The following is a 27,006-nucleotide window of genomic DNA, read 5'->3' as shown; positions in this document are numbered from 1 at the left end:
CTGATGGTGTCCAGTCCAGCTGCAAAGGAGGGGGGAGCTGACAGGGGGTGGTGGTGGTGGTGGGGGGGTGGTGGGGGAGTACGGGGAGCAGGGTAGTCAGGTTGGACATGGGCAGGGGGTGAATGCACAGACAGCAGGGGGTGGGTGGGTGAGGATGTTGCGGACTAAGTTGGGGGTGATACAGGGGGGCAGAATACAGGAGTTGGGAGGTCATGTTGCGGCTCTACAGGACATTGGTTAGGCCACTGTTGGAATATTGCTTGCAATTCTGGTCTCCTTCCTATCAGAAAGATGTTGTGAAACTTGAAAGGGTTCAGAAAAGATTTACAAGGATGTGGTCAGGGTTGGAGGATCTGAGCTATGGGGAGAGGCTGAACAGGCTGGGTTGTTTTCCCTGGAGCGTCGGAGGCTGAGGGGTGACCTTATAGAGGTTTACAAAATTATGAGGAGCATGGATACGATAAATCGACAAAATCTTTTCCCTGGGCTGGGGGAGTCCAGAATTAGAGGGCATAGGTTTAGGGTGAGAGTGGAAGGATATAAAAGAGACCTAAGAGGCAACTTTTTCACATAGAGGGTGGTACGTGTTTGGAATGAGCTGCCAGAGGATGTGGTGGAAGCTGGTACAATTGCAACATTTAAGAGGTATTTGGATGGATATATGAATAGGAAGGGTTTGGAGGAATATGGGCTGGGTGCTGGCAGGTGGGACTAGATTGGGTTGGGATATCTAGTCGGCATGGACTGGTTGGACCGAAGGGTCTGTTTCCATGCTGTACATCTCTATGACTTTATGACTCAAATATTGGAGAAAGTATATCAGCATGCATAGTGTATTGGCTAATAATTACAAGACAGAATTGAGAATAAAGGGACATTTTCCGGGTGGCAATGTGAAACTCTTGGGTGCCATAGGGATCAGTGTTGGGGCACAATTATTTACAATCTGTCTTAGTGGCTTGGTTGATAGAAGTGAATGCACTAGAAAATTTGAAGTAATCCACTTTGGCAAGAAGAATACCAAAGCTATTATTATTTAAATAGAAATAGTCTGTAGAAAACTGCAGCACAGATCAATTTTGTGGATCCAAGTTCAGCAGTTAATCGGCAAATTTAATAGAATAATGGCCTTTAATTCAAAGGGAGCAGAGTTTAAAAATAAGAAAATCATCCTAAAACTATAAAAGTGACTGGATAGAACACAGCTGAAGAACTTTGAAGAGTGTTGGGACTCTCATATAAGCAAAGATAGACTGATATAGGATGCCGTCCAGAGAAGTTTCAATAGGTAATTCTGATATGAAGGAATTTTCTCTTGAGGAAAGTTTGAGTAGGTTGGACCTGTACCCCATGAACTTTGGAAGAATGAGAGTTGATTTGTAAAGGGCTTGACAGGGTCCATGCTGAGAAGTTGTCAACCATCAAGGTAAGGCGAAGGTTGAGGCACAAAATTAAGCTATTTGGCCCACCGAGTCTGCTCTGCCGTTTGATCATGGCTGAAGTATTTCTCAACTCCATACTCCTGCCTTCTATCCATAACCTTTGATCCCCTTATGAATCAAGACCCAGTCTATTTCTGGTTTAAGTACACTTAATGACTTGTCCTCCACAGCCATCTCTGGCAGTAACTTCCATAGATTCCTTCACCCTTCAGATCATTCTGGTGAACCTTCTTTAGACCCCCTCCCACACCACCACATCTTTCCTTAGAGCCCAGAACTGCTCCCAATATTCCAAATGTGGTCTGACCAGCAGTACATTCCTAGAATACATCTTGTATTCTAGCCCTCTTGAAATGGATGCAAACATAACAACTGTCAAGTGAACCTGCATGTTCCCTTAATTAAGTGAATTCTGAACTAAGATGCCTAAGTCCCTTTATGTTTTAGATTTCTGAAACTGTTCCCCATGTGGAAAATGTCCAACCAAAGTGCATAACCTCACACTGTCCCACATTTGTATTCCATCTGCCACTTCTTTGTCCTTTTTCCTAGTTTGTCCAAGTCCTTCTGCAGCCTCCTCATTTCCTGAACACTGCTGTACCTCTATCCATCTTTATGTCATCCACAGGTCTAGATACAATGCCCTCACTTTCTTTGTCCAGATCGGACAAAGTAAAATGTGAATAGTTGTAGTCTCAGCACTGACCCCTGCTGAATTCCACTAGTCACCAGCTGCTGTCCAGGTACTTTATCGCCACTCTTTGCCTTTGAGTCAGCCCAGTACCTTGTCCCTAAAGTCTTGGACACTTGTAGAAAAAACTGGGACTAGTTAGCATAATCTCTGAATAAGATGTTGCCCATTTAAAACACAGATGCAGGGAGAATATTCTCTGTATCCTAAGAGAATACTCGAACTGTGGAATTTTTTAATAAATGATTTTCCGATTAATATAAATATTTTTATAGGTAGAAAGGCCATAAAACAGAGAAGCAAAAATTAGGCCATTCAGCCCATTGGGTCTGCTTTGCCATTCAAGCATGGCTGATAAGTTTCTCAACCTCATTCTTCTATGTTCTCCCCATACCCCTTGATCCCCTTGACAGTCAAGAATCCATCCATGTCTGTCTTAAGTATACTCAATGACCTGGCCTCCACAGCCTTCTGTGGCAGTGAATTCCATAGGTTCACCATTGTTTGGCTGAAGAGGTTTCTTCTTCTCTCAGTTCTAAAAGGTCTTCCCTTTACTCTAAGGCTGTGCCCTTAGGTCCTATTCTCTCCTACCAATGGAAACATCTTCCCAACATGTACTCTGTCCAGGCCATTCACTATTCTGTAAGTTTTTCAATTAGATTCTGGCTATCCAAGATGGAGGTTGGGAAAAATTTTCAGTTGTAACCAGGTACTCCTTTTTTGAGATATTTTTGGTGTTCGAGGTGATTTCCTTGAATTCCAGGAGCAGCTGTTGCATTGTTTTGGAACTTTAGAGCAAAAATAGTCAAAACAATGGCACTTTTAAAAGAGAGAGGAACAAATAAAGACAGCACGTGGTGAGGTCAGTGCAGGAGAGAGAGAGAAAAACCCACACTGCTAACTGACACAACAGTGAACCTTTGCAGTTACTGCCTTTGCTGTTTGAATTCGTGTCTCGCTGGGTATCAGAGTGTGTCGAGGAAAATCAACAAACAGTGAAATTCACAACTGATTTTGGAGGAACCTGTTTGGGAGAAGTCACAGCACAGAAATAGATAAGCTGGATAGTTTTAAATGTGTCCTTGCTGTAAGTCTTCAGTAGTGAGTAGAGTGGGCTCTTTCTTGATTATATGTTTTATTGAGATATGTCTCTAGATTAAACTTCAAAATACAAGCCATAAGTATTAAATTAGCCTGGAGCAGTGTTTTGTAGAGGAATAAGACGGTGCTATTTTCTGGGTCTGCAAATTGAAAGAAGCAAAAATGACCCTTAGCAGAGTGATATGCTCTTCTTGTCGGATGTGGGTGTTTAGGGAGCATTTACATGTTACTGAGGATTATATCTGCAAAAAATACTGTGAGTTGAGAATCCAATCATCAAATGAATCGATTGGAGTGACAGTTAGAAGCAATGAGAAATTTACAGGAGCAAGTCGTGTGGTGGAAGGGAGTTATAGGAAGGAAGAAAAGTCACTGATACAGTCACATAAATGGGTTACCTTCAGAAAATGTAAGGGAGCAAGGCAGGTAGTGCTGGAGTCTTCTGTGGCTATTCCCATTTCAAACCAGTATGCTCTGTCGAAAATGTAGGGGGTGATGGTTTCTCAGGGGAGCGTAGCACAACAGCCAAGTGTCTGGCATTGAGACTGGCTCTAGTACAATGAGGGGTATGTTGGGTTCCAAGAGATCGATTGTGGACTGTCCAGTCCGAGGCACAGAAAAACATTTCTATGGCCAGCAGCGAAAAATCAGAATGGTGTGTTGCCTCCCTGGTGCCAGGATCAAGGATGTCTCAGAGACGGTGTCAAATGTTCACCAGGGGGAGAGGGCCCAGCAGGATGTCATTTTACACATTGCAACCAATGACATAGGAAGGGAAAACGATGAGATTCTGAAGGGATAATATAGAGAGTTAGACACGAATTTAAAAGGAGGTCCTCGAGTAGGACTATCTGGTTTACTCCCGGTGCTATGAGCTAGTGAGGGTAGGAGTTGGAAGATAGAGCAGATGAATGCATGGCTGAGGAGCTGTGTATGGGAGAAGGATTCACATTTTTGGACGATTGCAATTTCTTCTGTACAGAAGTGACCTGTACAAGCAGGACAGATTGCACCTGCATTGGAAGGGGACTAATATACTGGCAGGGAGATTTGCTAGAGCTGCTCGGGAGGATTTAAACTAATATGGGGGGCTTGGATCCAGGGAAATAGTGAGGAAAGAGATCAATCTGAGACTTGTACAGTTGAGAACAAAGGCGAGTCAAAGAGTCAGAGCAGGCAGGGACACAGTGGAGAACCAGGTAGGATTGATAAATTCAACTGCATTTTATTTCAATGCAAGCAGCCTAACAGGGAACTCAGACAAACTCAGCTTATGTTTGGGAACACGGGATTGAGATATTGTAGTAATTACAGAAACATGTCTCAGGGATGGACAGGATTGACAGCTTAATGTTCAAGGATACAAATGCTATAGGAAGGACTGAAAGAGACACAAGAGAGGAGGGGGAGTGGTGTTTTTGTTAAGGGATAGCATTACAGCTGTACTGAGGGAGGATATTCCCAGAAATACATCCAGGGAAGTTATTTGGGTGGAACTGAGAAATAAGAAAGGGATGATCACCTTATTGGGATTGTATTTTAGACCTCCTAATAGTCGGTGGGAAATTGAAAAACAAATTTGTAAGGAGATTTCAGTTATCTGTAGGACTCATAGGTGCTTATGGAAGGGGAATTGAACTTTCAAAACATAGACTGGGACTGCCATAGTGTTAAGGGTTTAGATGGAGCGGAAATTAAGTGTGTAAAAGAAACTTTTCTGATACAGAAAGTGGTTGTACCTACTAGAGAAGGTGCAAAACTTAACCTACTCTTGGGAAGTAAGGCAGTGCAGGTGACTGAGATGTCAGTGGGGGAGCACTTTGGGGCCAATGGCCAGACCAGATCTAAAAGGCCAATTTTAACGGTATTAGGCAAAAACTTTGAAAAGCTGACTGGCAGCAGCTGTTCGCAGGTAAAGGGACAGCTAGAAAATGGGAAGCCTTCAGAAGTGAGATAAAGAGAGTCCAGAGACAATATATTCCTGTTAGGGAGAAAGGAAAGGCTGGTAGGTATACAGAATACTGAGTGACTAAAGAAGTTGAGGGTTTGGTTTAGAAAAAGAAGGAAGAATATGTCAGGTATAGACAGGAGAGATCGAGTGAATCCTTAGAGTATAAAGGCATAGGAGTATAATGAAGAGGGAAGTCAGGAGGGTGAAAAGAGGACATGAGATAGCTTTGGCAAATAGGGTTAGTGAGAATCCAAAGAGATTTTACAAATACATTGAGTACAATAGGGCAACCAGGGAGAGAATAGGGTCCCTCAAAGATCAGCAAGGCAGCCTTTGTGTGGAGTTGCAGGAGATGGTGGAGGTACCAAACGAGTAGAATCATGGAGACATAGAGATGTACAGCATGGAAACAGACCCTTCGGTCCAACCTGTCCATGCTGACCAGATATCCCAATCCATTCTCGTCCCACCTGCCAGCTCCTGGCCTATATCCCTCCAAACCCTTCCTATTCATATACCCATTCAAATGCTTCTGAAATGTTGCAATTGTACCAGCTTCCACCACATCCTCTGGCAGCTCATTCCATACACGTACCATCCTCTTCGTGAAAAAGTTGCCCCTTAGGTCTCTTTTATATCTTTCCTCTCTCACCCTAAACCTATGCCCTCTAGTTCTGGACTCCCCGACTCCAGGGAAAAGACTTTGTCTATTTATCCTATCCATGCCCCTCATAATCTTGTAAACCTCTATAAGGTCACCCCTCAGCCTCCGACACTCGAGGGAAAACAGCCCCAGCCTGTTCAGCCTCTCACTATAGCTCAAATCCTCCAACCCTGACCACATCCTTCTAAATCTTTTCTGAATCCTTTCATGTTTCACAATGTCTTTTCGATAGGAAGGAGACCAGAATTGCATGCAATATTCCAACAGTGGCCTAACCAATGTCCTGTAGAGCCGCAACATGACCTCCCAACTCCTGTATTCAATACTCTGACCAATAAAGGAAAGCACACCAAACCCCTCCTTCACTATCCTATCTACTTGCAACTCCACTTTCAAGGAGCTGTGAACCTGCACTCCAAGGTCTCTTTGTTCAGCAACAAACTCTAGGACCTTACCATTAAGTGTATAAGTCCTGCTAAGATTTGCTTTCCCAAAATGCAGCACCTCGCATATATCTGAATTAAACTCCATCTGCCACTTCTCAGCGCATTGACAGATCTAGTCCAGATCCTGTTATAACCTGAGGTAACCCTCTTCGCTGTCCACTACACCTCCAATTTTGTTGCCATCTGCAAACTTACTAACTGTACCTCTTATGCTCGCATCCAAATCATTTATGTAAATGACAAAAAGTAGAGGACTCAGCACCGATCCACATGACATTCCACTGGTCACTGGCCTCCAGTCTGAAAAACAACCCTCCACCACCACCCTCTGTCTTCTACCTTTGAGCCAGTTCTGTATCCAAATGGCTAGTTCTCCCTGTATTCCATGAGATCTAACCTTGCTAATCAGTCTCCCAAGGGGAACCTTGTCTAATGCCTTACTGAAGTCTATATAGATCACATCTACTATTCTGTCCTCATCAATCCTCTTTGTTACCTCTTCAAAAAACTCAATCAAGTTTGTGAGACATGATTTCCCACGCACAAAGCCATGTTGACTATCCCGAATCAGTCCTTGCCTTTCCAAATACATGAACATCCAGTCCCCAGGATTCCCTCCATCAACTTGCCCACCACCAAGGTCAGGCTCACCGGTCTATAGTTCCCTGGCTTGTCTTTACTGCCCCTCTTAAACAGTGGCTCCATGTTAGCCAACCTCTAGTCTTCCGACACCTCACCTGTGACTATCGATGATACAAATATCTCAGCAAGAGTCCCAGCAATCACTTCTCTGGCTTCCCACAGAGTTCTCGGTACACCTGATCAGGTCCTGGGGATTTATCCACCTTTACCCGTTTCAAGACATCTAGCACTTCCTCCTCTGTAATCTGGACATTTTGCAAGATGTCACCATCTATTTCCCTAAAGTCTATACCTTCCATATCACTTTCCGCAATAAATACAGATGCAAAATATTCATTTAGTATATTTTGCAGAAATGAGATAATGAGAGTCCTGTTATGGTGAAAGGAAAACCTGGTAGATATAGGGAATGCTGGATGACTAAAGAAATTGAGAATATAAAGAATGTTCCAGGATACAAATGCAGTGGGAAGGACAGAAAGGGAGGCAAGAGTGGAAGAGGAGTGGTGTTTTTGATAAGGGATAGCATTACAGCTGTACTTAGAGAGGATATTCCAGGAAACCCATCCAGGAAAGTTATTTGGGGAGAACTGAGAAATAAGAAACGGATGATCACCTCATTTGGGTTGTATTACAGACCCCCTAATAGTCAGCGGGAAATATATATTCCTGTTAGGGTGAAAGGAAAGGCTGGTAGGTATAGCGAATGCTGGGTGACTAAAGAAATTGGGGGTTTGGTTAAGATAAAGAAGGAAGCATATGTCAGGTATAGACGGGAGAGATCGAGTGAATCCTTAGAAGACTATAAAGGCAGTAGGAGTATTCTTAAGAGGGAAATCAGGAGGGCAAAATGGGAACATGAGATAGCTTTGGCAAATAGAGTTAAGGAGAATTCAAAGGGTTTTTACAAATACCTTGAGGACAAAAGGGTAACTATGGAGAGAATAGGCCCCCTCAAAGATCAGCAAGCCGACCTTTGTGTGGAGCCTCAGGAGATGAGGGAGATAGTACATGAGTATTTTGCATCAGTGTTTACTGTGGAAAAGGATATGGAGATATAGAATATAGAAAAAATAAATGGTGTCATGTTGAAAAATGTCCTAATTACAGAGGAGAAAGTGCTGGACATCTTGAAATGCATAAAAATGGATACATCCCTAGGACCAGATCAGGTATACCCCAGAACTCTGTGGGAAGCTAGGGAAGTGATTGCTGGGCCTCTTGCTGAGATATTTGTATCATCGGTAGTCGCAAATGAGGTGTCGGAAGACTGGAGTTTGGCTAACATCGTGCCACTATTTAAGAAGGGTGGTAAGGATAAGCCAGGAACTATAGATTGGTGAGCCTCATGTTGGTGGTGGGCAAGTTGTTGGAGGGAGTCCTGAGAGACTGGATGTACATGTATTTGGAAACACAAGGACTGATTCGGGATAATCAACATGGCTTTGTGCATGGGAAATTATGTCTCACAAACTTGATTGAGCTTTTTGAAGCAGTAACAAAGCGGATTGATGAGGGCAGAGAGGTGGATGTGATCTATATGGACTTCAGTAAGGTGTTCGAGAAGGTTCCCTCTGAAAGACTGGTTAAGGAGGTTAGATCTCATGGAATACAAGGAGAACTTGTCATTTAGATACAGAATGGCTCAAAGGTAGAAGACAGGTGTAGGACTGTTTTTCAGACTGGAGACCTGTGACCAATGGAGTGCCACAAGGATCCGTGCTGAATCGACTACTTTTCATCAGTTATGTAAATGATTTGGATATGAGCATGAGAGATATAGTTCATAAGTTTGCAGATGACACCAAAATTGGAGGTGTAGTGGACGGCGAATAAGGTTACCTCAGATTACAGTGGGATCTTGATCAGATGGGCCAATGGGCTGAGGAGAGACAGATGGAGATTAATTTAGATAAATGTGAGGTGCTACATTTTAGAAAGGCAGGTCATGGCAGGACCTGTGCACTGAATGGTAAGGTCCTAGGGAGTGTTGCTGAACAAAGAGACCTTGGAGTGCAGGTTCATAGCTCCTCGAAAGTAGAATCGCGGGTGGATGTGGTAGTGAAGAAGGCATTTAGTATCCTTTCCTTTGTGTGTCAAAGTATTGAGTGGGAGGTGATGTTGAGACTGTACAGGACATTGGTTAGGCCACTTTTGGAATATTGTGTGCCATTCTGTTCTCCTTCCTATCGGAAGGATGTTGTGAGACTTGAAAGGGTTCAGAAAAGATTTAGAAGGATGTTGCCAGGATTGGAGGATTTGAGCGAGAGGGAGAGGTTGAATAGGCTGCGGCTATTTTCCCTGCAGCGCCAGAGGCTGAGGGGTGACCTTATAGAGGTTTATAAAACCATGAGAGGCATGGATAGGGTAAATAGAGAAAGTGTCTTCCCTGGGGTGGAGGAGGCCAGAGCTAGAGGGCATAGGTTTAGGGTGAGAGGGGAAAGATATAAAAGAGACCTCAAGGGCAACTTTTTCATGCAGAGGTGCATGTGTGGAATGGGCTGCCAGAGGAAGTGATGGAGGCTAGTACAATTGTAACATTTAAAAGGCATCTGGATGGATATGTTAATAGGAAGGATTTGGATGGACATGGAGCGGATGTTGGCAGATGGGACTAGATTGGTTTGGGATATCTGTTCATCATGGACGAGTTGGACTGAAGGGTCTGTTTCCATGCTGTACATCTGTATGGTTCTATGAGATCCCCCCTCATCCAGATTCCTCAGACATTCCTTATATGTTAAGCCTTTCATTTCTGGGACTATTTTCATGAACCTCCTCTGAACACGCTCCAGGGCAGTACAGCCTTCCTGATCATAAGTTCTATAGGGTATTAGCATGTAGGAAAATAGTCAAGTTCGGACTTCTGTCAAACAAAAGGTTCAGCTGAGCATGACTCAGATCGGATGAGACCTTGCAGTTAACAATGGGGTGCTGGAAGCATGGGTACTGGGTTAACAAGGTGGAAAAGCATTTATTATGTAGAGCCATTTAACAATATTGGAAGTATTCTGTATGTCAGATCTGTTTAACAAGATGACAAGTAATCATTATGCGAAGCCAGTTAAGGTTAAGAACATTAATTGTGTTACAGCAGTTGGTTTAATCTTTGTTACTGACACTCGCTGATTGCAACAGGCATCCAATCAATATGTATTTTGCCTTATCTGGATGATCCTCTCTGCAAATTGTCTATTGAATTCATTGAGAAACTGTTGTTCAAGAGAGAGGACCGAGAACTCATGTCTCTGTGAAGATGAGCGATCATTTTCTCTCCCTCCAGGGCTCAGAATAAAGATAAAGGTAAAACTCAACTGTTTCTCTGAGCATTTGCTTCGACTGATATGGGCACAGAGAAACCGGATGACTCTGAAATATGGGGCACAAAACTTCATGCAGTACTTCAAATGTGGTCTGACCAGACCCTTATAGTGTCTCAGTAGTATATCCCTGCTATTATATTCAAGTCCTCTCAAAAGAGATGCCATCATTGCATTTGCCTTCCTAACTACTGACTCAACCTGCAAGTTGAACTTGAGAGAAACCTGGACCTGAACTCCCAAGTCTCTTTGGACTTCAACTTCTGAATTTTCTCCCCATTTCAAAAATAGTCCATGCGTCTGTTCTTCCTACCAAAGTGCATGATCTCACACTTTCCCAGGTTGTACTCCATCTGCCATTTCTTTGCCCACTCTCCTAACCTGTCCAAATCCTTCTGCGGCCTCCTTGCCTCCTCAATGCTACCTGTCCCTCCACCTATCTTTGTATTGTCTGTGGACTTAGCCAGAATGCCCTCAGTTCCTTCATCTTCATTGTTAATGTTTTAAGTGAAAAATTGTGATCCCAACTGTGAGCCTTGCAGAACACCACTTGTCACCAGCTGCCAACCTGAGAAGGCCCATCTTGCCCTCACTCTCTGCCTTCTGCCAGACAGCCAATACTAAGTAGTCTCCAGTGCAGAACCTTGTCAGAGGCCTTCTTGAGGTCCAGATAGATAACATTCATTGGCTCTCCTTGGTCTAACCTGCTAAAAGAATTCTAGCAGATTTGTCAGGCATGACATCCCCTGGATGAAACCACGTTGATTTTGCCCTATTTTACCATACATTTCCAAGTATTCAGAAATCTCATCCTTCACAATGGATTCCAGTATTTTACCCACAACCAAGGTTCGGCTAATCGATCTGTAATTTTCTGTCTTTTGCCTTCTCCCTTTTTAAACATGGATGGGACATTAGTAATTTTCCAGTCCTTTAGGACCCTCCCTGACTCTGGTAATTCCTGAAAGATCACCACCAGTGCCTCCACTGTTGCTTTAGCTGTCTCCCTTTGAATTCTGACATGTGGTCTATCTGGTCCAGGTGATTTATCCACCTTCAAGCCATTCAGTTTTTTGAGTGGAAAAATTGTTTGCGTTTGTAAAATACTTTTCACAACATGCTGGATGACCCAAAGCACTTCATGGGCAGTGAAATAATTTTGTAGTGCAGTCAGTGTTATATTTGTTTTATTTAATGATGCTATGTAATATTGCGCACATTTATTTTGCTCAACTGTTTCATTGCCAGAGTAGTATAGGGACATCGTTAAGTAGTTAAGTTAAGGAAAAAGACTAGGCCATTCAGTCCTTGCAGCTTGCTTCACCATTCTGTAAGATCATGGCTGATCTGTGCCCTAACCCCATATACCTACATTGGGCCCATGTCCTTTGATATCCTTACTTGATTGAAAACAATTGCCTTTTTTAGATTTAAACTCACACATTGAAATAGTGTCGACCAGTGTTTGGGGAAAAGAATTCTAAATCTGTACTGCTCATTGTGTGAAGATGGTGTTTCTATTACCTCTCTTGAATGGCCTGGCCCTAATTCTGAGACTGGTTCTAGTCTTCAACCAGTGGAAATAGTTTATCTTTATGTACTCTGTCTTTTTCTTTTAATATCATGAAAACCTCAATTAGATCATTCCTTAACCATCTTAAATTCTAGAGAACAAAGGCCTTAGTTGTCTCATCTCTCCTCATAATTTAACCCCAGAAGTCTAGGTATCATCCTTATAAACCTGCATGGAACTCCCACCAGTGCCAAATATCCTTCCTAAGGTGTCGTGCCCAGATCTGCTCTCAGTACTCTTAAGTGGGGCCTAACTAGGATTTTGTATAACTGCAACATTGCGTCTGCATCCTTGTAGTCCAGCCTTTTAGATATGAAAGACATTCTGTTAGCTTTCTTGATTATTTTCTGTATCTGTTAATGGCATTTTAAACAGCTATGCACCTGAACCATCAAATCATATTGGACATCTATTAAACTTTTGTGCCTTCTTAAACAAAAATATCCTTTTTCTTCTTCCTTTTCCATTCTGAAATAGATAACCTCATACTTGCTTTCATTAAAATCCATCTGCCATTGCTTTGCCTAATTCACCTAATTTATCAAGATCCTGTTGAAACTTTATTCTGTTGCCAACACTACCTCTAATGTTGCCCAATTTTGCCTTCAGCAAATTAAGAATAAGATAAGGACCCATGGTGTCAGAGGCAAGGAACTAGCATGAATAGAAGCTTTGCTGTCTGACAAAAAACACATAGTGAGGACAAAAGGGTCCTTCTCAGGATGGCAGCCGCTGACAGGTGGTGTTCCGCAAGGCTATATTGGACCACAATGTCTTCAGCCAGAGAGTGGAGAATCTATGGAATTCATTGCCACAGAATACTGTGGAGGCCAGGTCATTGAGTATACTTAAGGATGAGATAAATAGGTTCTTGAGTATCAGGGGGATCAAGGGTTACAGGGAGAAAGTGGTATCAGCCATGCTTGAATGGCAGCACAAACTCAATGGGCTGAATGGCCAGTTTCTGTTCCTTTGTCTTATGGTCTGGGAGGCCTAGTAGCAAATGCTGATGCATTCAGCCTCCTCCTTCTGGCAGGAGCACTACTGGTGGTCCTGCCACTGGAAGAATTCGTAATGATTTTCACTTTTCATTTCCAGTCACAGCTGGCAATGTCAGACTTTGGATGCAGAAAGATCTGGTTCTGGCAAAACTGAAACAGTTGGTTGTCATGGAGCAAACCGAAGTCCTGTCACAATCAGAATTAGGACTCTTTGGACTGTGAGAGACAAGATCACAATAGAGGATGGCATATTAGGGTGAAACAGTATCAGGAACACCAATGCAGACACAAGACTCCGTGAAGTGAAAGAGACAGTTTACTTCAGGGGATGAGGTTTCTTGTCTGGACCAAGAGAGTGGCCCTGCATAGATAAGAGACAGACATAGTTGATGTAAAGTCAGGTCCAGGTTTAAAGTTCAGGTAGGTGCGACATTGCTGAACAAGCATGTGGACCATATGAATGCTGCAAACTCACAAATGGTGCAGAAGCAAAATATGCCCAGCTCCTCGGTAGCCTTTTTGACTGTTCTAGAACCTGTGGATTCCTCCTCCCTGATCAGCTTTGTAGATATTTCCAAGTTTGAGATGGACATGCCGAATGTCGTCAAGTTGACATCTTTGCCGCCTGAAGAAGTGAATGAGTTTCTTCAGAGACGCTCTGGGCGCACGAGGCAAGATACTGTGTTACATGCCACCCGTGTCAGAGGCGGAGTTGGAGGAACCTGACCCCGTGCTAAAATGGCCCAGGAGGAGTACAGGAAAAACAACTGACCTATGTCCTCAAACTCAGGGTAGGGAGCTTCCCTGCAATCAGCCCTACCCCAGCTCAGGACAATACATTCCCTGCAATCAGCCCTACCCCAGCTCAGGACAAGAAGCTCTCTTCCTCTCTCTACAAGGATTTCAGTGAGTCTCTCTCTCACTGCACCCCCCAGGTCATCTCCTCTGCACAGAAGCTCTTCAGCCACGTTCTCAAACAGACTCGTTACCACAGCCACATCTCCTTCCTCAGCACCTGCCTATGGAACCAACTGATCCCACACGGACTCCGAACTACATTCCAACCAACAAAATTTGGACTCAACCAGGACAACCTGTACCTACAACAAATCCGAAGCCTCCAGCAACAGACCTCCCTCCGGATCCTCCGCTCCACCCTTGCAGCCATGCGTCGCTACCTACATTCCCTGCAATCAGCCCTACCCCAGCTCAGGACAAACCTTGGATGCTGCCTGACCTGCTGTGCTTTAACCAGCAACACATTTTCAGCTCCTCAAACTCAGGTGTAAGGATGTAGTGATTGTACCAAGGTCAGCCAGGTGGACCTCGTTTAATAGGTGTTCCCTCAATGGACCAGTTTTCCAGCCCTGATCAGAGTACCCTTGCTGACGATAAGCCCAATCATGTCGTCTCCCAACTCTATTTTGATTCGTCTCCTCCTCCTCTCCCTACAACCCCCAATTTCACTTTCTGACTTAAACATTGCCCTTATCAAGCTTTGCTATTTAATGTTTCACTTGCCACATTGGCATTTTCATGGTAGTGGAAAGTAAAATCTTTGCATAATGTTGTTGTTTTTACTGTCGCACTGTACAAACATACACACAGCTGTAGGTGATTTGGGGAAATTATAAGCACTACTGCCGGGTCCCCTTTTGGTGCAGTGGTAGTGTGGGGGAATTTATTAAAGAAAAACAATATCAGGGACTCTATTCACTGTTGGAGTCAGGTATGTTTTAGACAAAGAAAAGAACAGGAGTGTCAGACATCCTGTTTGCTCTGAGGAAGTTGGATCAGTGTCAAGGGCTCTTCACATGTAAATAAAGGGTGACTTGGTGACTGGATACTGGCCTCAGTGGAATTATTTCTTTGTGAATTAAATATTCCAGGATACTTAACTTTTAGAAGAAATAGACTAAATGAAAAAGGAGGAAAAGCATTGAAATGCAAGTTGGAATCAAAATAATGAAGCGTAAGGACCACAGCTCAGAAATTAAAACAAATACAATTTTGGATAAATTTAAGAAAAAAATGAACACCAGAAAGCATTGCTATGGATTATTTATTGCAGAATTAATTTAAAACAAAAGCTTGTCCAATAGGATATCCATAGGCTACAGCGTGGTCCACAATGGCTCCTTGGTGGCCTGATGAGCCTTACAAAAAAAACGTCAAGTATCTCTGGACAAGTTTGCAAGACATTATTCCTCCACATCAAGGAAGTTTCTCATCTTTGCTGCTGATTGGTTCACGAGTGAGTGGGGGCAAGGTTCTGGCCGTTGGAGTAGCGGTGAGTGTGTGGGGATCGGGAGTCATTCAGGTGAGCCATCAGTGAATGTTTCTTCCCCAGATACCTTAAGCAAAAACTAGCAAACCTCCTGGGCCTGGGTGAGTGATCTTCTTTCTTCCTTTTGTGTATCTGTGTCACTGACTAGGACGGATTTATTGCCCATTGCAAATTGGCCAGACCCTAACTCTGGAATAGCTCATCAGCATTGGAGTTTGACAGTGTTTCATTTGTTGGAAGATGTACAGGAGAGTATTTTGGCACTTTTCTTCATGACTGAACAGCCCTCTTCAGGATCCACTTTGCTCACCCAGCATGAGATAGAAGGTTCAGAAAATGTGCCCTAAAAATAGTTTTCTGTTACTGACCTGGCTGGGAAACTGCATCCAGCAGGCTCGTATATCTGCAATCTTGGAATCTAGAATATGTCTCAAAGCCCAGGTCCACCTTTCGCTCTCAGAAACAGCTGCCATGTGTGTGGTTGGAGTTGCAGCTCTTAGGATCAGGTTATTGAGCAAAGATACACAGAACCTGTGATCAATGAAACTGAATTTCATATTTGTTAGCAAGTGATTGCTGATGAGAACAATTTGCATGAGAGGACCAGTAGTTTTTGTGCTCGGGGAATTGCAGCATCAAGATGAAGTTATGGAGAAAAAAACTTTGCTGTAATCTTGTTGAATGACCAGGAGTCTTGAAAAACAAAATGGCCCAGTACAGATCCTACTTGTTATGTTTTTGTGTTCTAATAATTTTTTAAAAAGTCAGATTTATATGGATCATGACAAAAATTACTTGTGAACCACATGGACAATTTCACATGAACAGAGCATCGTATGATGATTAGATTAGATTAGATTACTTACAGTGTGGAAACAGGCCCTTCGGCCCAACAAGTCTACACTGACCCGCCGAAGTGTAACCCACCCAGACCCATTCCCCTACATTTACCCCTTCACCTAAGACTATAGGCAATTTAGCATGGCCAATTCACCTAACCTGCGCATTTTTTTGGATTGTGGGAGGAAACCGGAGCACCTGGAGGAAACCACACAGACACGGGGAGAATGTGCAAACTCCACACAGAGTCACCTGAGGCGGGAATTGAACCCGGGTCTCTGGCGCTGAGGCAGCATAGAGGAAGAAAATATTCAGTAGGCTAACTCCATCCAATGATTTTCCCTAGCTTATTTAATTCATCAAGTAACTTTTGTATCATCTCTAAAATGTTTGTTTTGAAATGATTCGAGGGAATTTCTGATATATTACCACATTAGCCTCGTAGATGATTGCTGCTCATGAACTATTTTATTTTTTTGTATGCTGCAAACTTAAGGAACCAAACTATAAACTGAAATTATTATTTTCTTATCACCCAAAATAAACAGCTGAAGGTGCTTTGTGATGTAACTGTCCCTTTTATGATGTCACAACGGATTTGTGGCTTTAATTTCCATTGGTGTTTGCTATTTTTTAGAAATACATTGCTTGGATTGCTCTTGCTTAGTTATGTTTGTTTTAGGAAATAACCAGTTACTGATTCCTGTCTAATTGGATAAAAACAATACTGTCGGATAATGGAGGATGAGAGCCCTGGACATGATGAGATGTACAGTAAAATTGCAAATAAATACTGTGTTTTGTAAGCATGAACGTCTAAGAGGTTCTGAATTTATGTTGCCATGGTATGAAGACAGACGAGTCCCCATGGTCTGATGGCCGACATCCTAGGGTCTTAAAGGAAATGGCAACAGAGATAGTAGATCCATCCCTGGATGTGGGAAATGTTCCAGTGAATTGGAAAAATGCTCATATAACACCCTTATTGAAAAAAAGGCAAGATGTAGAAAATAGAAATCTACAGACCTGTTAGTTTGACGTATGCCATTGAGAAACTGTTAGAAGTTGTTGTTAAGGAAGTAATAACAGGGCATTTGGAAAGTCAAAATACAACACATTGGATTCAGCATGGTTTTATGAGGGACAGATCATGTTTGACGAATCTCCTAGACTTCTTTGAAGACGTAATAAGCAAAATGGGTAATGAGGATTCTCCAGATATAACATATCAGAATTTCCAGAAGGCTTTTATAAGGTGCCACACAAAAGGTTAATACACAAAGTAAGATCACATGGGATTTGGGATAATTTATTAGCTTGGATAGAGGATTGGCTAACCAACAGAAATCAGTGTTGGGATAATTGGGCCATTCTGTGGTTGGCAAGATGTAACTAATGGAATTCAACAGTGTTCAGTCCTCAAACTCCAAATATTTACAATTTCTAGTATTGACTTGGATACAGAGATAGAAGTTACTGTAGCCAAGTTTGCAGATGACCCTAAAGTAAGTGGGAAAGGAAGTTGCAGTCAAGAAATAAGAAATTTACAAATGGATATGGACAGATTAGGTGAATGGGCTAAAATTTCGCAGGTCAAGTTTAATGTGGAAAGTGTGAGATTATCCATTTTGGTTGGAGGAATAGAAAGGCAACTTGTTATGAAGTAAAGAGACACTTCAGTGCAGAGGGATCTGGGTGTCCTTTACATGAATTGCAGAAAACTACTATGCAGGTAAAATAGGTAACAAGGAAGGTAAATGGAATTTTGGTGCTTACAGCTGAAAGCATAGTATATAAAAGCAGGGAAGTGTTGCTTCAACTGTACAAGGTTGGAGTGAGACCACACTGGAGTATTGTTTACAATTTTGCTTGAAGAGGGATGAAGTTTAGAGTTCCTTGGTTGCCTTATGATGAAAGATTGAGCAATCTGTACTCTTCAGAGGTTAGTGGAATGAACACAAATCTAATTGAGGTATATAAGATGGTAAAGAGGGTTGACGAAAAAGATATAGAGAGGATGTTTCCTCCTGTGGGCAATCTTGAACAAGAGGTCAGAGCTTTAGGATAAGGGATAACAGATTTAAAACAGTGATGAGAAATTATTTATCTCAAAGGCTTGTAAATCTGAGCAATTCACTACCATAGAATGTGGTGGATATTGGGAAGTTGAGTAAATTTTAAGGAGCAGATAGACAGATTTTTAATTAGTTATGGGTTGAAGCATGATGGAGAGTAGGCAGAAAAGTGGAGTTGAGGCCAAGGTGAGATTAGCCATGATTGTATCATATGACTAAACAGGCTTGAGGCACTGAATTGCCTACTGTTGCTCTTAGTCCTTATGAAAGAGACTCTTAGGTGCTTTGCACGTGAAATCTGCTACTGAAAACTGCAAGCTAAACTCAAAGGCATTTTTTTAAAACAAAATCGTAGCAACTAAACAATGCAGCATTCTAAAATTGTAAATATTTCCAATCATCCTTTAAAATGTATTGTTAGACCTGATTTTAATCCATTCAAAATTGAATGTTTTGTACAAATAAATTAGGGCCCATTATTTGTGTTTGTGTTGATGTTTAGGTTTCTTAATATGAAGGAGACAGCTGAAATTCTATCTGAATGAATTTTGAGGCCTGTAGAATGCAGTGTATTTTTGGTAATTTTCAATTAAGTATTTTGTATTATTCTCAGGAACACCCGTATCCTTGGTCTCCTTGGCCAGCTGGAGAAGATCAACTTGGAATTGACCTTGCAAGATGTGGAAAATGGCCGTCACGTCACTGCCAAGCTTCTTCATTTGGTTCAGACTCAAGGTAATTTTGTACGGTCTTTTATATTTGTTTTAATGGTTGGTCAAGCTTAAACTATGTTGAATTTACCTTAATGTTTTCGTTTTTGTTTACCTTAATGAAAAGCTGGCACATTCACCACAATTAGTCTGTAGATGAGGAAATGTGGAAGAAAACTGATCTTAGTCACTTAATAGCAAATGTCTTTACTTTGTGTTACTTTTGAGTTTCTAGTTTGGCATTGCACAGAAAGGTGGTACATTTTTGGTGTAGTTAGGAAATATTTCCACTAGCCAGCCACTCTGGTAATGTTTTCAGTGAATCTAATTTTGAGGTATACAATGAGGTAAGTGTTTAACCTCATTTAAATATTTGTAATTATAACTGGCTGTTCTGAGCACCAGGTCTCTTTAAGTTTAACTGAACTGTCTTCCTTTTATCAATTAAATAATTTAATGTCCTGTAATAAATACTATGGTCAATAATTGTACAGAAATAACAAAACAATATAGACTTAATCAATGTGTGTTATCCTTCATGTAAAAGCACAATATTTTCAATTTAAGGTTCCTAAGTGCTTTACCTTGATGAGTATCTGCAATGGTCAAGGATGGGTTTAAAGATTTTCCGATACTTTGTAAGTGGTGACAGACCATTGGCTTTTTTTTGTAGTTTTTCACAGAACTCTTCATTCAGATTGCCAAAATAAACAAACTTTATTAAAAAATTAGTGAATTAAAAATTGCATAATAGGCTTTATTTGTCATGTCTGGATGTCCTTCCTGTCTCCAGAATGTTGCCTCTGTTATTATGGTTTTATATGAATGATTTAAATTTAAATGACTTTTCAATAGTTCCAATAACATTTGTGTTATCCGGTACAATAGCAACTGGAATGCTGCACCAAATGGAATCTCTGAGTTCCCCCTCCAATGCTCTCAAATCATCTGCACTTTAAAGTTTTTGACAGCTCTGGAGACATCATTGAGGGTGATAGAGCAGTTTGAAAGCTATGAATTTATCTTTTCCTGATTTGTACTACTTTGGGTTTCTTCAGGCAATAATGCCTGAATTGTTAAGAGTGACTCAACGTGACAAGTGTAGAGCAATATTTGTTTTTATGCCACCTATTGTTTTCCTTGCTATTAATGGCAATTTAGTTGTTGCTTCCTCTACTACACTTTATATGAAGTGTCTTTGTTGTCTACAAACACCAGTTCTTTTTTATGAAATTCAGAAGAATCCCTACATAATTCTGTGCACGTTTTTTTACACATTTTCTACTGTTGTTGTTGTAATAAATCTCCAATTACTGCCATTTTTTATTTGCCAGCTGTTCCCAGTGAGTTCCACACAACATAAATTTCACTATATAAAGAAAACAGACAATACGATGATAGCAGCATTCCACACTGTGTATCAGGGAGCGTGATGTTCTTCCATCTTTGCTGGTCTTGTTCTCTCTGAAGAAAGTGGCTGTTCCTGACAAGGTTAAACATCACACGACTCCAGGTAATAGTCCAACAGGTTTAATTGGAAGCACTAGCTTACGGAGCGCCGCTCCTTCATCAGGCACCTGATGAAGGAGTGGCACTCCGAAAGCTAGTGCTTCCAGTTAAACCTATTGGACTATAACCTGGTGTTGTGTGATTTTTAACTTTGTATACCCCAGTCCAACACCGACATCTCCAAATCGTTCCTGACAAGGACTGCCTCCTGTCTCCAAGTACTCGTTCATATATTTTATTTCAATGGGCTGGTTGTTTACACTTTTTCAGTCACTTACTTCATCCTTCTAAGCAACAAATACGGAGCAGCACCCAAAATGTTATAGTGGTCAGCCACCATTTTTCCACTACTTTGGCTTGAGTTTACTTTTTAGTTTACCCCATGCTGAAGATCATTTGCCAGATTCACCTGATGAAGGAGCTATGCTCTGAAAGCTTGTGATTTAAAATAATCTGTGAGACTATAACCTGATGTTGTCTGACTTCTGACCTTTACTAAATACTTGTGTACCTTTTATCTCTATACAAGGTACCAGAAGATTCCCTGCTATCAATTTTGGAACCCGTGTACATGTACCTTTGTTTTGCGTCAGTACGGGCTACTGTGCTTTTTTTGTTTGAAGTTCGGAAGTTAATACTGTGCCAATTCTGTAAGAGTTCTATACTATTTCAAAAATAGTCTGTACATATGTTGTTTCTTCCTTACAAGGGGTTGAATAAAGAATTATAGTATACTGACTAAATACCTGCTGGGCTTTGTTTTGTATCCTGTAAATCTAACTATGTTAAGTTGAAAAGTGAATGAAACCAGGGAAATTCAGCTCAGATCTGGAAAGTATTATTTGCACTCCAAGTAGTAGAAAGAGGAGTCTCACAAATGCCTGTTGAATTTTGAATCCAGGTTTTTTATGCCATTGTTGAGTGTTTAAAAAATCTAGATGCTACTTTGTCTCTTTGTATTCTTTCATGGGATGTGGGTATCACTGGCTGTACCAACATTTATTGCCACCCATAATGGGTCAAAATCCTGGAATTCCCTCCCTAATAGCAAAATGGGTCAACCTACAGCAGATTGACTAACTGCAGCACACCACCACCTTCTCAATTGTGACTAGAGATAGGCAATAAATACTGACCAGCAATGCCCACATCCCACAAATGAATTTTTTTAAAAATGCCCTAGAGAAAATAATGGTGAGCTGCCTTCTTAAATCACTGCAGTCTTTGGGTTTAGATACTAACACAGTGCTGTCGGGGAGTTTCATGATTTAAACCTAGCAAGTTTATGTCCAAGTCAGGATAGTGTGTTGCTTGGAAGATCACTTGTTCATGATGGTGTTCCTGTGCACATGCTGCCTTTGCCCTTCTATTTGGGGAAATGGTGGATTTGTGCGATTTTTGTAAATTTGTTTTGACATATTCCTGGAGCAGGTGGCACTTGGACTCAGGCCTCATGGCCCAAAGATAAAGAGATTGCCACTGCAACACACAAGGTGCTGAACGTAAGATGTTTTCATTTTCACCATTTGTATTCATAGAAGGTTAGGCTCAATAGGCAATCTTTCATCAGTTTAGTTTGCTATTTAGTAAATTGAATTTTGGAAGCAATCAAATCTTTTTTGAGAAACAAATTATAGATGGGAGTGGAGAAGTGAAACAGTTTTATCTGTGAAGAGCCGCTGACTACTCAATTTCTTGGGGTAATTGTGGGTGAATATTAAGCATGGTGAAGTATTAAGCATGGAGCAAAGGGAAAGGGAGGAATAAGTTTGGCCAAGTGGTTCAATGAAAAAATGGCAAGAAAATTAATGGAGTACAGGTGTTTGAGGACATTCGAGTAATTGACAGTGGCTCCAGCTTTAGTGTCAAACTTTACATTTGTTTCTAGTGACAAACTCCAAATTGTTGGCATGTATTTTGTCAATGATCATTATAAGGTTAGGTGTATAATAATCCAGAGATCTGTGGATACTTGGTCAATGAGTGTGTTCAAGGCGTGATTGATTCTTGGAATCGAATGAAATCAAAAGATATAGAGTTGAGATCAAACTTCAGGCATAACATGCCATATGCCTTCTCCTCTTTCTTAATTAGGCTTGTTATCTAGCAGTTCCATAGTATTTAATATTGTTCAGAACTCCAAAATGAAATAACCCATGCTATTTTTCAGCTGAGTCCGAGTAGTATTGTTATGAAGATGTGAATGTACCTTTAAAAGCAGCAGAACTACCAGGCACAACACCAAGTGTTCTCAGTAAGGCAACAATGTATGTAACACTGGGTTGAACAACTTGAATAGTTCGGTGCCTGAAGACAAAAACAATTTCAAATTCAGCCAATCAGTTTAACTTGTACCCCGATTAAAAATACCAATTTCCTGTCAAGTTTGAATTGAGTATATTGAGTATCTTAAAAGCCAATGATACAATCCGATGCTCTGGGGTATAAGACTGGGGGGGGGGGGGGAGATTGAACAGTTGAGAGGAGAACTGCCAAGCTCAACATTTACCAGACTGCTTGTAAAAACAACTAGGAGAAAGTGAGGACTGCAGATGCTGGGGATCAGAGCTTAAAAATGTGTTGCTGGAAAAGCGCAGCAGGTCAGGAAGCATCAAAGGAGAAGGAGAATCGATGTATCAGGCATAAGCCCTTCTCCTTCTCCTTTGATGCTGCCTGATCTGCTTGAAAAAACAACTCTCTTAAAAAGTACCTTTTCGATCAATAACCTGTGATGCAGAAATTCCTAACAAGGAGAAAAGAAGATGCAGGAAGATCCAAAGATAGGAACCTACAGCTGCCTGGTTTTGAGATAAGAAGTGTTGGTTTGTAAATCTTAATTGGGAGTTTTATCAGACTAGTATTATAAAAGGGAAGGGAAAAGATGGGTTAGAGAAAGAAATTGTAAGTACTGGTTAGTTAGTTATTCTCTGCTATAGTTTAAGAAATACAGTGATTAATTTTTACTTTAAATAGTTCTTGGCCACTTGATTTTTACAGATGACTGCACAGGATAAATGCTTTTCTGTGTTGCTGGTTTTAAGCAGGAGAGTTTACCCTGTGTCCTAACAGTTTGGGGGCTTGGGTCCGTGACTTGACCTGGTTTACACAGATGTGAATAGATTTGGGAGTACGAAAAATCTCAGCAGATTTAAACACTTGTAGGTTAGTGTCCTAGATCTTTAAATAAAATGCAGGTGAGACAATTTGTTTAATTTTGGTGACTTGCAGTTGATTAAATTAAGCAAGAGAAAACGGGCTCTTACAATTTTAAGAGGTTCTGGGATTTGAAGATGATTCTCAAATTTGTCAAGAAAGTTTAGAAGGAAAGAAAAGGGCCATATGTTTAGAATTAGCAAAAAAGTTAGATTTGGGTTTAACCAAGGACAATAGTAAAGCTGAAATTGTAAAGGGGTGAGTCAAACACTTAGGTGTGTTAGAGAAACGGGCAAGTGCAGTAGAGATAGAAAAACTTAAATTACAATTGAGGAAAAAGAGAGAGAAGGTTCTTGGCTGAGCAAAGAGAGAGAAGAAAGGGAGAGAGGAACAGAGAGAAAGAGAGAGAGAATTTGAACTTGGGAAGTTGCAACTTAGACAGCAAAGTCAAGTTACCAGGATGGAGAGTGAAAGAGAAGGTAGTAATAAGTACGTCAAAACTCTGCCACATTTTGATGAGAAAGATGTTGAAGCCTTCTTTATTTCATTTGAAAAATTGGCAGATGAATTTATGGGTAATGCTAGTTCAGACTAAATTGATAGGCAGAGCTAGTGAGTTATTTGCCAGATGAGGTCATTGTCAGATGAGGTGTCAAGAGACTATGAAGAGGTTAAACAGGCTACTTTAAGTGCTCATGAATTGGTACCAAAAGGATACAGACAGCAGTTCAGGAACACAAAGAAGGAACCAGGTTAGAATTATGTTGAGTTTGAAAGAATTAAACATAGTCATTTTAATTGATGGGTGCATGCTCTGAAAATCGATAGGACAGTTGCGGCTCTAAGAGGCATTAATCTGCTGGAGGAGTTTAAAAACTCACTTCCAGAGAATTCACGTGGAAGAACAGAAAGTTCAAGAAGTGAGAAGGGCAGCTTATCTTATGCACCAGCATGTACTAGATGAGTACATGCTGGTGCATAAGACAAACTTCTGGCCACAATTTTATCCTGTGAGGGATAGAAATTGGGAGAAAGGGAGGTCTTGCACTATGAAACCCAGAGTAGAGAGCACTAATTGGAATTTACCACAGGATAAAAAAGAAACCCAAGATGGTGCAAAGGAGGTGAAAGGCTTCAGGTGTTTCCACTGTGGTAAAATGGGACACGAAAGTCACAGTGCTGGTCATTAAAGAAAGGCACTATGGGAAAAGATGTGGTAAAAGAAGCTAAGCCAGTGGTATTAGTGAAGGTAGTAAAAGAGACCTCAAGAACAGCCGATGAGCTACATGAGAGTGCACAGCCTAGGCAGGGGCTGGGCATGGAGTTAGTACCTGATCTCTACAAAGAATTCACCTCTGTGGATAAAGTTTACTCAGAAAGAACAGTGAGAGAAGGACAAGAAGTTACAATTTTGAGAGATACAGGCTATAACCAGTCACTAATAGTAAGGTATGAATGAATATGCACTCTTTCTGATCTGTTACCCGAGAGTATGGTAATTTGTGGGATAGATGGACAGAAATTTAGCATTCCCCTATGTAAGATCCGGTTGGAGTGCCAACTTAAGAATGGGGAAGTTACAGTGGGAGTAATTGTCAGAGGGTCAGTTCCAGTTTGTTCTTTGGAATGATTTGGTAGGATTCAAGGTGGAAGTGACACCCCTTGTGGAAAAGCCCATGGAAAACCAGGAAACTGAGGAGTTAAAACAGAAATATCCTAGTATTTTCCCAGATGATGTGGTAACCAGGTCCCACTATCATAAATCACAGCACAAAGTGAAAACTAAAGAGAAAAATGAAGGAGTTGAGGTTCAGTTAGCATATACTCTGTTTGATGTAATGGGGTGCAGGAAAAACTTGAACAGACAGAGGGTCAGACAGATGTGTTTAGTCCTGAAAGGCTAAGGGACTTGCAACAGCAAGACAAGGCGATAAAAGATATGTACTCTGAAAAGGAGGCAGAGAATATTTCGGAGGGTATTATCTAAAAGATAGAATCTTAAAATGGAAATGGAGACCACGGCAGGTTAGTGCAGAGGAGAAATGGGCTGAAGTGCACCAGATTGTGTTGCCAGTAGCATACAGACCGGAAGTGTAATGGTTAGCACATGAACTACCTGTAGGAGGTCACCTAGGGGTACGAAGGACTCAGGCTAAGCTATGAAAACATTTTTATTGGCCTGGAATGCACAAGATGTGGTTAAGATGTGGTTTTGCCATACGTGTCATCCATGTCAAATGGTATGTAAGCCACAGGTGGTAAGAAAAACCAGCACCTTTGTTGCCAATTCTTGCATTTGAAGTACCTTTCACGTGAGTTATAATTAATTGTGTAGGTACCGTCCCGAGAACTAAACACGGGAGCCAGTACTTGTTAACCATAATGGATGTGGCTACCAGATTTCCAGAGGTAATTCCATTAATGGAGTATCAAGGCAAAAAGAGTAGTAGAAGAGTTAGTAGCTTTCTTCACATGGTATGGACTACCCAGAGAGATTCAGCTGGACCAAAGGTCAAATTTTACCACTAGTCTGTTTAAGTGGGTTAATAAATCTAAACTATACAGCACTTGAATTCCATGTGTATCATCCTGAATCTCAGGGAGCTTTAGAAAGGTGGCATCAGACCTTGAAGACCATGTTGAGAGCATACTGTCAGGATTACCCGAATAATTGGGATAAAGGTATCCTATTCGTACTGTTTGCCAATAGAGATGTCCCAAACAAATCTACTCAATTTACTGCCTCGGAGATAATATTCATGGTCATGAAGTGAGAGGCCCTTTTAAAATTAATTAAAGAAAAATTGACAGGACCAAATTCGGAGACCTCACGCTTAGAATATGTATCGGAGATAGGGAGAGATTAAATGAAGTAGATGAGTTAGCTAAACAGCACCTAAAGAGGGCTCAGTGTAGAATGAAGCAGGTGGCAGATAAAAAGTCTAATAATCTGACGTTTTCCCAAGGGGATAACATGTTAGTACCATTACCAATGATAGGAGATCCTTCAAAGCCAGGTTTAGTGATCCCTATCAAATTGAGAAAACGTTGAGTCAGCTGAACTATGTGGTAAAGACGTCAGATAGGAAAAAAATGGGATTGGGTATGTCATGTGAACATGCTGAAACTGTATTACACTAGAGAGAAAGAACAGGAGAAATAGGTGTTAGTTACAGCCGCGCAGAGTGAGGAATCAAATCCAGATGATATAGATTTTGAGGTGCCTCAAAATAGATTTAAAAATGAAGAAGTCCTTGAGGAGTGGAATAGATTAGTAAGCTATCTGTCTCAGGAGCAAAGAACGGACTTGAAAGCTTTGTTACTACAATACAAAGACATATGTATGAATCAGATAGGGAGAACTAATGCTATTGTACATGAAGTAGAGATAGGGAATACTGCTCCGATAAAGCAAAACCCCTATCTGCGTAATCCTCTTAAAGCCACACAGGTCCAGATGGTGGTGGCGGTCATGCTCGATGAGGACATTATCAAACCAAGCCAGAGCGAATCGAGTTCGCAGATCATCTTAGTTCCCAAACCAGACAGGACTCAATGATTCTTATGAATTTTTGGAAGGTCAATGCTGTTACAAAATTGG

The 27,006-nt window shown here is 41.3% G+C and overlaps 1 protein-coding gene across 3 annotated transcripts in view; it reads left to right on the top strand.

The window, feature by feature from the left end:
• agtpbp1 (ATP/GTP binding carboxypeptidase 1) overlaps positions 1-27,006 on the top strand; it is a 336,457-nt gene that overhangs the window by 74,637 nt on the left and 234,814 nt on the right. For all 3 annotated transcript variants that reach the window (XM_060838211.1, XM_060838220.1, XM_060838229.1), the window contains exon 3: positions 18,647-18,768. In XM_060838211.1, the coding sequence (XP_060694194.1) occupies positions 18,647-18,768 (122 nt within the window). The remainder of the gene's footprint in view (positions 1-18,646; positions 18,769-27,006) is intronic.

The sequence above is a fragment of the Hemiscyllium ocellatum genome, chromosome 2, assembly GCF_020745735.1.
Source record: "Hemiscyllium ocellatum isolate sHemOce1 chromosome 2, sHemOce1.pat.X.cur, whole genome shotgun sequence".
Taxonomy (NCBI): domain Eukaryota; kingdom Metazoa; phylum Chordata; class Chondrichthyes; order Orectolobiformes; family Hemiscylliidae; genus Hemiscyllium; species Hemiscyllium ocellatum.
The sequence above is the reverse complement of the archived record's forward strand: the minus strand, read 5'-3'. Positions and strand labels throughout refer to the sequence as shown.